The 15203-nt window shown below is 36.7% G+C and overlaps 1 protein-coding gene across 2 annotated transcripts in view; it reads left to right on the plus strand.

Annotated features, from left to right (window-relative positions):
* Positions 1 to 15203, plus strand: part of SUPT3H (SPT3 homolog, SAGA and STAGA complex component) — a 253517-nt gene that overhangs the window by 199349 nt on the left and 38965 nt on the right. For both annotated transcript variants that reach the window (XM_021527234.2, XM_021527237.2), the window contains exons 8-11: positions 667 to 779; positions 1431 to 1538; positions 1974 to 2162; positions 4601 to 4711. In XM_021527234.2, the coding sequence (XP_021382909.1) occupies positions 667 to 779; positions 1431 to 1538; positions 1974 to 2162; positions 4601 to 4711 (521 nt within the window). The remainder of the gene's footprint in view (positions 1 to 666; positions 780 to 1430; positions 1539 to 1973; positions 2163 to 4600; positions 4712 to 15203) is intronic.

The raw sequence follows: 15203 nt of genomic DNA on the forward strand, positions 1-15203 counted from the left end.
TATCCAAGCAAATATTAAATTTCACTATACCATATTTTTCGTTGCCCTATTTCTGAATCGATCTCACCCATTAACAGTGTGAAGTTCTTGTCTGAATGTTGATTTTACATCTATCCTTATTTCTTTATATACAAAGCACGCTTAAAAAACACACTTAGACAAATAATTTTGGCTCACTCATCAGTGCCTCAGCTCTGTAAAGCTAACACCAGGACTTCCAAGTTCTTCTGTCCTTCATTTATCTTCGCTATTGTTAATACAATTATATCAATTTTATCTAGTCTCTTATTTGTGTGGATTTCTCCTAATGTTTTTTAATTTATCAAAGATGTGGTGCAATAATTTTATTTATTTTATAGTAATCTATTCTAAAGCAAGTTTGTCTGGTCCACACTCCTCTGAGGTTGGACCTTCCTTGTTCTGAAATCTCCTGTGTGATCAATTATTTTGTTTTTTTTCTCTTTATTCAATGTGCTTATGGGTCTCCAAAATATATGAAATAACAGTCTTTCTGCACTGGTTCCATTTTGAGAATTCCTTCTTTGGCCAAATAAAACGCACTCACACCAATTGCTTCCGTTTTGCAGCATTTCTGCAAAATCAAAAAAATTATTATTTTGGCCTGTCATTAACTTTTATTTTTTCTCTTATGACTTTAATTGACAGCAAAGAAAGCATCCAAGTTCCGTGACTGGCTGGACTGTAGCAGTATGGAAATAAAGCCAAATGCAGTTGCAATGGAGATTTTGGCATATTTAGCATATGAAACTGTGGCCCAGGTAAGGGACTGATTGAACTCTAGTGAAAATTAATTAATTACAACCCAGCCTCAGCCTCAGGGTTCTTCAGCTCTCCAAGCTCTCTGGATTCATGGAGTTATGGGGTGGTTTGGGTTGGAAGGGACCTCAAGGCTCATCCAGTTCCAACCCCCAGCCACGGGCAGGGACACCTTCCATGAGACAAGCTCAAAAATCCAGGCTGTCTTTCAATTTGCTGTGTGACAGATGTGTGATGTGCTGTGTTCATGCATCTCATACACAAACAGAAATGTTTTATAATGGCTGCAAGAGAGAGGGGAGTCCAGCATGAACTTTTCAAGTCCAAACTGAAACCACACACTTTGCTATGTGACCTTTGGCAGTGCACTGAGGCTCATTCAATCCCATTGCACAACTGGATTAGAAAGAAGGATTTCCTGGAAAACAGAATGTTACCTTAGTGCCAAGCCAAGCCCTCTTGGGTAGATAGATTGCTCCATATATTTACAGAAGTAGAAGAGAAAGTCTCTTTAGGCTGAAATATCTGAATAAGTTTATTTTCATCTGAGAAACATTGAGAATATTCTGCTTCAACCCACAGCCCTCACTCTCCCATTGTTACAATGGCATTTTAGTACCATGTCAGTAACCCCACCTGTTTTGCCTCTCCAGCTGGTGGACTTGGCCCTTTTGGTTAAACAGGACATGACTCCCAAAGCTGGTGACCCATTCAGTCATGCCATATCTGCCACCTTCATACAGTACCACAACTCTACTGAGGTAAAACTTGCTTTTTCACATATTAATGCATTTTACATTTTGCTTGTAAATGTATTTTCTTCATTATCAAATGTGCTATTGATGCAGACTTCTGCTATGGAGTTTATAAACTATTAAGTTATGGATTTAGGTGGAAATATATTAAATTATAATTCTAAATGTTAAATTCTTAGCAGCGCCTTTATAATTAAATATAAGTCCTCTTTTCTTGGGTGAAAATTTCTTCTGTGTTCAGGGCTCTGTTGCAGATTTGGAGATTAAAGGTTTCAAAATTGGCAAGTGCACTAAGTACTACGTTGCAGGCATTGATATTATACAGATATTATAATAACTTCTTGCATCTTTTCCAACAGGGAATCTGAGAAGGAAATAGCTGGGGTGGGGTCTATTTGTGATTTGATTATATTGTGGCTGTTTGACATATTGCTTTTACAGCCACACCTCTTGGGGCAGTCTGCGAGTGTGAAGACCAGTCTTGACTCCCCTGAGAACACACCACCCCCTACACCCACCCCGCCAGCATCAGCAGGGCAGCAGCACCTTGGGAAAACCCCCTCAGGAGCCTTGGGGAATGGTGGAATTGGACAGGACTCCACCAAATCCAAACAAAGGAAAAGGAAAAAGGTATTTGGTGAAAAAAGGTATATTCCTAGGGGAAAAAAAAAAAACAACAAAAAAAAAAAAACACCAAACCCCAAAACATCCTCAGGAAATCATCTCAGAATCACAGAATGGTTTGGGTTGGAAGGGACCTTAAAGATCATCCAGTTCCCACTCCCTTCCATGGTCAGGGACAACTTCCACTAGACCTGGTTGCTCCAAGCCCCCATCCAACGTGGCCTTGAACACTTCCAGGGATGGATATCCACAGCTTCTCTGGGCAACCTCTGCCAGGGCTTCTCCACCCTCATATTATAGGGTCAAATGTGTGGTATAGTGTTTTTTGTCTATCAGAATTATGCTAAATTTTCCTAATAATGTCTGAAAACTGAATTTTGTTAAGGTGAAAACTGCTACTTCTAAGATAACCTGCTCCTCTACAGGCACAGCAATTGTCACCACTCCAAATGATCACCCCCTTCTCTGACACAGGCAGCAAGCACAGATTTTAAGGGTCAAAATACAAACAAAATAGGCAAAAAGGTGCTTGTGATTTTCCTGATCACAGCAGACTGAGGTGACTGCCACCCTTGCTTTTAACAACTTTACCTGACTTGCTTCATTTCTATACTAGTTGTTTGCATTCAAGCTAAATATTTGTTAGCTTTTCATAAAACAGGGATGTCTCATATTCAGAGTATGAAATACGTGTTACAATTCTTGTCTGCTTTTGCAGAGTCTTTGTGTTCTGAGAGGGATATATGTACCTAAAACCCACAAGAGAAATCTATGTGATTAAATAAACTGGATAGGAAAACCTGTGCTGGTCACTTGGGGCTGTTTTGAAGAAATGTGATGGCAGTGCTCATTTTGCTGAAAAGCAATGGAATGACTTGGGATTTTATCAAGTGTTTTATTATTAAAAAATACTCACATTTCAGGGTAAAACTGGTGATTTCTACAGTGATAAGGTAGAAAAATGTATTTTCTCCTTCTGGTGTCATCAGTGCTGTGGATAGTCCTGAAGTGTTCAACTTTCTCCTGTCCTTACTATACACTGGTTAGAAAGCTTTTAGTGAATCCTGAAAAGACTTCTGCTTTTTTCTCTTCCTTTTTTATGTTATATTTTATTGTATTTTGTTCCTGTGGCTGATTTCCATTATAATTCCTAGGAATAGAAGTATGGCTGGATGAGTAGTTTTTTAATGCATTATATTTTTTTGATGCTGAGAGTTAGTTTAAGTTCTTAGTGTTTGACTAAATGCCTTTGAAAATAATTATAATCCAAAAAGTGCACGGTTTTAATTAAATGTTCTCATGGCTTACTCAATTTGCCTAGATATCTACTGTATATAAATGAGGCAAACAAGTTAAATTGATGAAAAATACTATTTTTAGGCCATGAGGGCCCAGTCCAGCAGAAAATATTTGAGTTTCATATTCCCTTTATGGATATCAATTAGCAGGAGAAGAATCTGCCATCATATAATGAATAATTCTGTGTGTACTCACCGGTTCCAGTGGACTCAGCGCTCTTGAAAATTAAGCATTTTGTAAAAAACATCCCAAGTTTGAGAGCATTAGCATATGATGTGAATATATGAGGGGGCCATGGATGTGTGTACATTAAACTTCAGTGTACAATTAAAGTTTTTGTCATTCTCAGTGCCCTCACTAATACAATTTTCATTCATTTATTCCAAGCAGCCATCACTAGATAAGTCATCTGAATTCTGATAAGTCTAGGTGGAGCCTAAATCAACATTTCAAGTTGGCTAGCAAGGAGAAAAGAGTAACTTTTTATTTTAAAATCCCAGGAAAATCATTACAATAATTTTAGAATATAATTACAATCAGCATGCCAATTGCAGTGAATGCTTATTTTTACCTATTAAGGGTCCATAATCAAAAAAGTCACTTGAAATTTTAAAACTTTCCAGTTTGAGGTAATTCAAAATTTGTTGCATCTTTCTAGCACCCTTATGTCACATGTTTCAGCTTCAAATTTCAAGTTGATAGTATTCAGTGGTGATGTTGGTGTCAGATTGCTTTCCACTTTGGGTGCTTGTTCAATATTTTGCCCACCCCTTGACATCATAATAAGAGCCTGAAGTGTTTTAGAAATAGTTTCTGTGGTTATTGCAGTATGACTTATATGACCCTTTCATTTTAGTTTGAACATTTTCTGCTCTTTGCAATTGCAACATAGAGGAGCACTAGGTGAAAGATTTAAAAGCACTAACATGGTGTTCCTTGGGTCTCTTAAGCTAAGTTCATGTAAAAGTCTTCTTTAATTTGTTAATAGTTTTTTTTTTTCTCTGATGTACTGTGTGGCACCAATGATGTGTATCCTCAGAAAAAAAATTGGTCCGTTTTATAAAGGTTTATTTTCATACTTTATGCACTGTAGGTCTGTTGTGTGTTTTTGATTTAGTAACAATTTATGTGTTTTTCTGTTGCAGAGCACTGCAGCCTGTGGGATGGAGGCTCAAAGTGATGCCATCCAGCCCAGCCACATCAGAGAGGCCATTCGACGCTACGGCCACAAGATTGGCCCCCTTTCCCCATTTACAGTACGTAATAACAGAGTTATAAAAAGTTATATTTATAATCTTAAAGAACTCTGATTTTCAAGTGGTCAAATGAAGAAGCTTTGGAATTGTTGAGAGCAATTTGTGGTGACTGTAATTTTCTTTATAAAAGTGGCATAATTCTCTTGGGAAATAAAACTTAGTAATTTCTGTCTCTTTTTGGAAAGACAAAAAAAAAGGTTTTTTTCCTTTCAAATATTATTTTCTTTCAATTACAAATTATGCTTTTTTGTTAGTGCTTGAATTTTCTGTTTTTCCAAAGTTTAGGTTTACAGTTATTTTAAATTATATGTATTCCAATATGGTGAAGAGCACTTTATATTCTAAAATTAGTTTGGTGTCAGATACTGCTCCTACTGGATGTTGAACTCTCAAGTGACACATTTATGGTTGGGGAAAGAAGAGAATGGGTTTTTTTAGACAACTTTGAACCTCCACTGAAATGTAATAGAACTGATCTTGTGGTAAAACACTGATGGGTTCTGAGGTTTTGCCATTTTTTCTGTGCAAATTGCAAATCCATTGTTCAGAACAGCCAAATGAATTCTTTGTTTAATTTTCTCAGCTGATGAAAATGTGACAGCAAGTCCATCTCCAGTGTCATAAATCGGGGTAATTTTCTTCTCATCTACTGTTCTGTGTGGCTTTTATCCTGCTTACCTCAGAATATATGCATTTAGAAAATAATAAATGTAAAAAAAAATAATTATAGGAAAAAACAAATTAAATCTACCAAACAGGACCTCAGCTCCTAAAAATCAGGAAGAAATTGTCCAATATCTGAGAGATTTTAGGTAAGGAAATTTATTCTGAATTTGGATTAATTCATTAATGTAAAAGCAGTGCAGAAGTATATGAAAGCCATAAGTATAAAGGAAAAAGTGGGACTTCAGAAGCAAGGAGCAAGAGACAAGAAGAAAAAATGAGTAGGTGAAGTTATAATTTTCCTAGTTCCAAAACTGATCAGTGCTCTTATAGATGGCAGTGAAAGTTTGATTTATTAATGATATCAATTCACAATTGCAATGAATTGTCTTCAACTTTCTCTTCTGCCACTCAAAAATGCTAGATTAATATCATGTAAAGTGTTGGATAGAATTTCCAGTCCAAAACAGAAAAATGTCTTTAGCAGAGGTTTGCTAAGTAGTAGTAGTTGTGTAGAATATGGCAATAACTTCTGAAAGCAGAGAATGTATTTAACTTTATTTTTAAAAAGTAAAGAGCTCACATAAACAGCTGCAGAAAGGTGAATCTTCTCTCCCTGACCCTCACTAAAAGTGCTTTGGTAAATTATTAACCAAAGTTCAATTTTTTTCTTCAACCACAAGGTATAATAAAATAACCTGGTTTGGGTTGGGGTTTTTTTTATGTCCTCCACTCTTGTGAACTTCCCAAACAGTGCAACTGAACAATTTAATTTGTTAACATTACCTACAGTCAACGTGGTTGATGAGAGGAACAGATCTTGTTCCCTCTGAACAAGCCAAGAATAAGAGGGAATCTTGGGTCAGCTTCTGGATGCCTACAGATGTTGTAGAGCTGTAACATGATTCTGCTTTTAATGAGAAGGCTCAGGAAAAGTATTTTGAGAGGTACTGCAGAGTCTGCATTTAGGACCTTTCCCCTGCGAGTGCCCTCACTGGAGGTTTGGGGAGAGACCTGACAATGACAATTGTCCATGTGGCAACCAGAAACTCTGGGTCTTAATCTGGCACAAATGTGGGTGGAGCACTGAGTACCCTCTTCAGTCTGCATTTATGCAGATTTACACAACAAATACAATTTAATGATGGCCAGATCTGGTAGTGTGTGTGCAACCAAACCCGAAGAAATTAATTAATATAACTGATGCAGATTTTTATGTAATCAGGCATGGCCATTTCCTTAGATCTCAGCAGCAGGACCTGTGTGACAGAGCCCATGTAGGGACTGCAAAATATTGGAAAACAATAATAGAAGTCTGAGCTGCTCTCTGCAGTTTCTGAGGGGGAAGTTGTATCAGAAGGATCTAAACCCTGCTTTAACTCTTTGAATCAACTAGAAGAGATATTTTTATGGATCAGGATCAGACTGGCAGTTGTCAAGGGGCTGCCACATTAAGAAAGTTTTTATCGGTACCCAAACCACCAAGGGATGGGGTTCTAACAGGAAAAATGAAATTTGATGGTTGTGTTGTCCTACACAAGGATGGATGATGTGGAAAGAGAGCTGCCAATTGCTTCCCAGCAGCTCTTATGGAAAGCCACTTTTTAAAAAAGACAGTTGAGGAGTGAAAAAGCTTCATGCTTTTCAAGCTACTGAATAGCTCAGCCCCAAACATATAATTTAAATTTAATTTGTGCAAAAAGAAAATATGGGAGAATGTTTTGTTTTTTAAAAAGTATACATATACTTATGTTTTCTTAAGATAATAATTATGTATTTGTAGAACACGAACAGTGATTTTTTTTTCACATCTTTCCCTGTTTTGCTGTTTCATCATGATTGTCATTCTCTTCCAACTGATTTGGTGATAAGTGTTCCTAAGGAGTTGGTTTTGGAAGAAAAGTTAAGCTATACAATTTATTCTTTAGCAGTATTTGATGAATGTTGGTTTGGATGGAAACAATACTTTGAAAGTTTTATAATCATATGGTAAATGAGAACTAACATTAAACCAGTGAAAATGATCCGTTTGCATTTATTTTGACCTTAATAGTTATGTCAGAATGACTAACACAATTAGAGCATTTAGGTTTTGTCTCCAAGTGTAAGCCACAATGGAAAGCAGCAAGTGTACTCTGGATTCTTCTGCATTGTATCATATCTAAGATAGTTTAGAGATATGTTTTATCTAAATATTTTCTATAAACAGTATTGGGTGGTGCTCTGTGTTACCTACTTAAAGCATGCTCTAGACTTCCAAAAATCAGAGAAATATTAAGCGATAGCACTATGTAAGTTTGCAAGACAGAAATGGGAAGTATGGAACTCTCCATCATATGCAATAATGCAATTCAATGTGCTGGACCTATGCACATTTAAGTTAAGGAAGTGCATAGTGAAATGATGTCCAGTCTTGACTGGGCCAGTAGCAGTAATCCTAATAGTCTTCCAAATAATAGTATTTATTATGCCAATGTGTTCACAAAAAATATTAGGTGGATATTTCTTACCATGAACACAAGCATAATGACTCTAGAGAAATTGTTTTAAGTTATTTGATTTGATTGTATTTCAGACAGTTGGGGTAGCAAAAAAATAATTATTTAAAGAGTACTTATTCTGTGAACAATACAAAGTGCTTACCTGGAGTCTTGATAGGAGCAGCTATAAGTGGTGCATGAACAGTCTGTGAGTGCTGTACTTGTGACCATGAGAACAGCTCTAGCAAAGAGAACAGCTCTAGCAAAAAGGACAGCTGAGATCCTTTGCTCTGAAACGAAAATCAAAGTGGTCAGCTACAATAGTGGAAGACCACAGACAAAAAGAACAAGAAAATGTTTCCAGAGCAGATTCTTCGTCTTTAGTTTCTGCCAACTCTGAAATGAAGTGCTTCAGATGTTTAATTAAGAGAAACTGAGTTCACAAATGTAAATTGGAATCCTTCACAGGCTCATGGCAGACAGTGGCCATTATTCAGCAGCTTATACATTTGTCAGTGGGGTGTATTGAATTAACAGGGGTGTAACCAACATTTCCTTGGGTACTTATGTTCTGGGGAGAACGTTCCTTCAACCTCCCAGGCATTCCAGTATGAAAAGGCTTGCTAGTCTAAACCTTCTCTTGTTAAATATTTCAGTCTCATAAAATTGCCTATGCAGCATAAAACAATGAGTATTTACAAATCTGTGTTTATAATATTGCTTGTGACATTCCCTGCATACAGCAGAGAATGTGATTTGGCAGAGACTTGAATTATTTGGGCCTTACTATACTCTTAGGGGTATTTGGCCCTGCCTATACTCTTAGGGGTTCTTAAATAATAAATGCAAGTATCCCATGTGGACTTCAGTAGGGTACATGTACATGATAATCATAGTTTCACAATCAAATTATACATTTAGTCAAGGTCTTTTACTTCTGATGTTTTAAAAGTGTTTTTTATTGATCCTGATTGAGCTCAGCTTTTATGCAAATACTTTAATCAATTTCTGGAGTGAAAACCACTGAGGTTCATCACAGATCTTTAATAACTTCAATATAATAAAGATGATTTTGACTCTATTAATTTCCCCTAAAATCTAAATCTGTGGAATAGTAGCTGATGACTGGCAAAGCTGAGCTTATGAGAGACTAAACCAGCAGATTCAGGGGGTAGAAAGAAGAGGGAAGCTTTTAAAATACAAAGGATAATGTGGCAATATGATATTTGTGGAAGAGGACATTTTGGAAAGCAAGTTTGGTTTAAGTGCCTTCAACTTCAAGAAAAATTCAGCTTCACATTCATCGAGTCACAGAATGAGTCAGTTGGAAGGGACCACTGGAGGTCTTTTGGTCCAAGCTCCCTGCTCAAGCAGGGTCCCCCAGATCCCAGGGCATAGGCTCATATCCATGAAGCTTTTGATTATCTCCAGAGAAGGAGGCTCCACAGCCTGGAATTGTCACCCAGAGGATTTGGCCCTCAACTTAGTCCTCTTAACTGAAAGAAATTTCTTTGTACATATTTCAGATCAAAGTAGTAGTGAGAAGAAGGTCTGGAATATAATCCTCAATAATTTCTTCAATAGACACAATGTGGATACAGTACAGCTGAATTTTTCTAAAGCACTTGGATGATAAAAAGTTTTGAATGCTGTTTCCGAAAGAAATTAGTTACATGGAAACCAAATTAAAAATCTCTGATACTTAGGGTCCTGTAAAATATAGACTGCCCATATTGATATTCTGAATCAATTGATACTGATTTTGAAGAAGTCAGGATTTCATTCTTAATCACTTCTCAAAAATGAAATGTATGTATTTATGTCAAAAGGCATTTTAAAACTTTCCCTTCTGTTACACATTCAGTTTCTGATATAGAAAGAGTCACATTGACATTTTCATGCTTTCTTCTCATTTTGAAAGAAAAAAGGGCATTTTATTTCATTAAACAGTTATATATTTATGATGTCTTTGTGTATATTTCAAGCTGTTGTCTGCAGTTATTTGTAATTCTACAATGTTAGCACTTTGTGTTTGAAAAAGATGAGTTATTATTCTATAAAACCAGTAGGAAGTCAATCTCAGTTTGGAAATCTTGTTCCCTTCTCTCCCAACCCCCATTCCAAGGTTCCTCCTTTCAGATTTATGAAAGAAAACATTTCTTTCTGTAAAAGGTTTTTGTATGCCAGCATCTGGAAGTGTTTATTTCAGTGGCGTGTAATCTATCTGTGGATTTAGTTAGCACCAGACCCCCTTTTGTGTACTCCTGACTTAAAATTTTTATAAATGATCTTGTTGAATTTGTGCCAGTGTGCACATGGTTTGGCTGATTGCTGCATATATCCTTTACCTGCCAGTCACCTTTGATTTATATTCCTTCCCTTCTGCTTTTGCCTCCAAAAATGGTGCCACTGAACTGTCCTCTAAATCATCTTATTGGATAAATTGCTCCAAGATGAGATGGCACAGTTTTGGCTGACTCCTCAACAGAAGGCATTCCTATAATCCATCCTCGCCTGCTCTCTGTAGGGCCATTCAAAAAAGAGAAGGAACAGGGGAAATGGGGCTCCCTCTTTGATTCCAGCACTATTTCTTCCAGGGCTGTTCAGAAATGTAAAATGGGACATTTGATTTATATGGCTCTTAATACCATCTGAAGACCCATAAACTGATTGAATCTTTCACATCTCCTCTCCTTAACTGAACTTCTTCATTAGATAAATTTAATCCTGATAATATGTTTAATAGGATTTTCTTCCAGAAATATTAAAATGTTAAAGAATAGCATATTCAAGAATATATTAATGCATTTCATTTGGAATAGATTATATAATATATATGACAGTTCTTTCCATTATAAAAATCCCTGTTGGTTTCCTTAAGCTAAACAGCTAATACTCCTTCAGAATAACAACAGTTCTGTAAGCTTTACTTAATGACATTACTAATTTGGAGAGTTTTATGAAGTTTCTTGGAGAAAAGCAGGTGGCTTGGCAATAATTTAAAAGGTTCCCAATTTGTGGTAGCAGTTTCAGGGGGTTTCATGTTTCTAAAGAGGGAGACCAAGCTGCATAATGCTTAAGAGTGTCTGACACAATGATGTATCATTTTGGAGTAAGTTTCCAGAAGTTCATTGGTCATTAAATGTGCTGCTTGACTTTATATTGCAGTTTCCCAGCTGTCCCTACTGGGGGTAGTCTTAACGCTCCAACAGAATTTATTAATGAAGGCACAGGCTTGCAGTACTGATGAAGCAGTAAGCTGCCCAGATGATTTTATTGAACAGGAACATAGATTTTTAGATAAGACAAAAATGTCATTGAAGTAGATTCGAAAAGAACTGACTTCTTTTCTGCAGAGCCCTAGGAAAGTATTTACAAATGGTCTGGATAGTATTTGATATCCTGTGGGGATGTTTAAAATTCTTGGATAGCACATACATCAGTGTCCTACTACACAGCACAGTACATGAATTGTTGGAAGCAGCACGTGAGGCTTTCAGGCAGCATGGATGTGGTTCTGTTGAGGCAGAAGACACTGGCATGGAGTGACTCTGCTAATGCAGTTTGTACAACCATGCAGAGGGTTGTGCTCCACTGTGTCACCGCCTGTTCAAACCTGTTACACTGGAAGTGCTGAACAAAACCTGCATCTTGCTCAACACAGGAGCTCATACTGCAAAATTGTATCATTTTTCACATCTAATGGTTAAAAAAATCTGATTTGTCAGATTAATTAGCTAGCTCTGTTAGTGAGAAGATAAGTTGAACTATAAGGTTTGCAGTCACCTGAGTCTCTCATATAAACAAAAGCAACTGCTAGTCTTGTAAACCTTATAAAATTATTTTTTTTCTAACTGTATGGCCAGATTCAAATACATACTAGAGGCATCAGTTGTACTGATGTAAAAGGATCTGAGGGTAAGAATATGTTACTTTCTAAAAGTGTATGTTCTTATGTGCCTCCTGAGAGGCTTAAAAAACCTTAGTATAGATGAGAATCTGACTTCTGGTACTTTGCTCAGGGCAATCTAACATGTAATACATAAATACCTATTTCAAGGGTAAGGTGAGAACTACAATTCTAGAGCAGAGATTGAGACAAAATGTAGCTTAATTTAGTGTTTCAAGATATTATGCAAAAATAAATGTTGTCCTTCTTCCATAATTTGTATTAATTTTTGTAAAGACAGAGGCATTGCCCATGAAGCAGGTACATTCTGGTACAAAAGTTAATAAATATAAACTTGGTTGTTGAAAAATCCTAAGAACAAAATGGAAGCATCTCAAAATTGAAGTGTATTTTCTTTATTTGTCTTTGCACAGAATTACAGTGCAGCTCCCTGCAGGATTCACGTTTTTGTGATTTTGTTAGATCATGGACAATATCATGTACTTATACCATTATATAATGCAAGATCAGTTGCAGTTGTATTTTATACCATTCTTTCAGATTTCCCTTGAACATGAGCGGTCATTCACAATTTTTTCCTTGAAAGATTTGAAAGTGCTTTGTGAACTGGAACTGCTCGTAGTTGTCAGTTCACTCTCAGTGCTGCTCTGAGCCAGCTCAGAGTGAGATGCAGCAGCTGTGATTCAGCAGCAGGGCTGCCCAGCTCTGTAGCACAGGATGTGAGCTGTCTGGATGTAACATTATGAGAACTTTAGGATCATGTAATAAAGCTGTTTGACTTGGAATTAACCTACAGACAGAGAAAAATTGCACGAAACGTAATTTCTTGTGAGCAGGATCTTCATTTTATGTGCTTCTCAAACAACTGATCCTTGACAGATGTGTCCTGTTGTATTGAGCTTGGACAGAAGGACAGGCTGGATGAGGCTTGGAGCAAACTGGTCTAGTGACTAGGAGCCCTGCCTGTGGAGATGGAACCAGGTGCTCTCAAAGGTCCCTTCTAATCCAAACCATTCTGGGATTCTGAGATTCCGTGGTAGAAGCTCTTACCCATGGACATCTCTAGCATCTCTGACTTGTCACTTTGCAAATAAAGAATGTAAAACCTCTAGAATAGCAGAGTAAATCTGGAAAGGGGCAGATAATAATATGGGAACACCAAAACCAAGTGGAGATTTTTTTTATAACTTTTATCATCTGTTATTTTCCATTTTAGTTACCTACTCTTGTTTCCTAAGCCTTATAATAATACTCAAACTCAAGTACTTGGCACATGGAAAGACAAAAGATTCCTGAATAAAAGCTGGTATTTTATGCTTTGTTTCACTCCATTTATCATGTCCCACTCAGTGAGGTGTCACTTCTCATTTAAATCTTTGATACCACTAACAGCAAAAAAAGTTACTGAATGTGCAGCAGTATAAATGATGTTTGATTGCCTCTCATTTGTGTCCCCTGTTCTCTGCATGCCCTGAGGCAAAGATGCTCATTCTCCCCTCATCCCTCTGATACATCTCCAGGCATCAGAAGGCAACACTGATTTGGTTGCTGGAAAATCTCTTTTAACATTAAAGTTTTACTTTTTGCAAAACCATACCCATTTCAGGGAGCCTGACTACCCACTTTGTACTGCTTGGAAATATTTCTCTAGGAAAATCAAGTGAAAACACCAGGCTTTAGGCAACCAAACACATTTTATTAATTTTATTTTGGGGTTTTTGTGTTCCTTCCCTGAGGTTTTGTATTATTCCAGCTTTCTGACTTTACCTTCAGGGTTGTGTAAATCTCAATTCAGCAAAGCAGTCACCTGCTTAATTTTTAAACTGTACCTACAGTCTGAAAAAGCATGGGCTAAATTAAGGCTTCTGGTGTTATTAGTTATATAAGTTTTGATTCATCTATTATTTTAGTTTTGAGTTTTTGTGGGTTTTTTTTTTTAATTTATTGCACAAAGGAGAAAAGGAGATACTTGTAGAACATAAATGGAATTAAATTAAAATCAGATTATTTTTCACCTTGTAATATTTGCTCATTGGAAAGTTTTGGAAAATACTTAAAGATTTTAAACTTTAATAAGATACAGTGCTTGTCAATATTTTGGAGTTAGCAGAGCTAAGAAAAAAAATAACAACATGAAGGAAAATTCTAGAAAGGGATATCAGACTTCAGAAAATGAAAACAGTTAAACAAGTATCATTTATTTTTTTAGTGCTGTGTGCTGCTGTACTTACATTTGTGACTGTGGTTTCCAGTGTAGGATTAAGCTTCAGCCAGGGCTTTCTGCTAGATCTCTTGTCTCTGCTGTTCTACAGTGACAAAATCTCACAATCAAGATGAGTTTCTTGCTTTTAAACTAGACCTCTTCCTCCAAGTTATATTCCCCTGGATCTCAGTTCCTTCACACCAATTAAATTCTTTAGCTGCTTATTGGTAGAAGTTACACCCTTTCCTTCATGACAGTCTCAGGAGAGGAGATATGAGAAGGGATTTTTCCTTGGTAAGACACTTTCCTGTCTCCGGGGGTATTTATGTGCACATGGATGAAAATATAAGATATTGGACTTGCATAAAGGCCCTGAGCTTTTCTGCAAAGCCTTGAGAACATGTATGAAATAAGTGGTTTCCTTCAGGCTTCAATTGCAGAATGACTGTGGAATCTGGAGTACACCTCAGTGATTAAAAACCATCCAGTTCTGTTTTACTAATTTGGAATGAATTCCATAGCCAGGACCTGCTTAAGAATTGCATGCCTCTAATTTTACATAATTTAAATTCCAAAAATGCTAGGAGAAAAATAAGAATAAGTAACAGTAAGAAATAATAAGGGAAAACCCCAATAAAAATAAGAAGAAAAATCACATAATAAATATTTGCACAGGGTTCCCAACACTGGCTGGTGGAGAAAAGGTTGGTATCCAACCTGGAGGAATTGTACTAATGCAATGTTCCAGACTATGTGCTGGCACAGGTCAGTCTTAAAATGTGTTGATGTGCTGACAGGATTGTCATTTTTGATGGCAAGGAACTGGGACAACAGGAAAAAAATAAGACTCTCCAGAGATCCACATGTGTTAGTTTTACTGCAGAAGGTGCTAAAATTGCTGGAAGCAAGCAGTCTCCGTGCAGAATTATTGCAATGCAAACGGCCTAGAAGTGAGAAACAGTAATTTCATGAGGTAATTTTGTCAGTGGTGAAGGGTTTGGGGTTTGGGTATATTTTTCCTTGCAAGAAGGACAGGTTATTAATATTTACCATCAAAAAAACTCTAGTTCTAATTGGTGTTTAGATATGATGCTTAAATTACCCTCAGAAGATATAGTGGAGGTTTGGAGTGTGGATTAAGTGCTTCTGAGAAAAAGCATTCAGCTGTTTCTGCATCTGTTAACAAGAAAGTTAAAACAATCTCACCATTGTGCATGGAGTTTTTTTTGTTTTTTT

The sequence above is a fragment of the Lonchura striata genome, chromosome 3, assembly GCF_046129695.1.
Source record: "Lonchura striata isolate bLonStr1 chromosome 3, bLonStr1.mat, whole genome shotgun sequence".
Taxonomy (NCBI): Eukaryota; Metazoa; Chordata; class Aves; order Passeriformes; family Estrildidae; genus Lonchura; species Lonchura striata.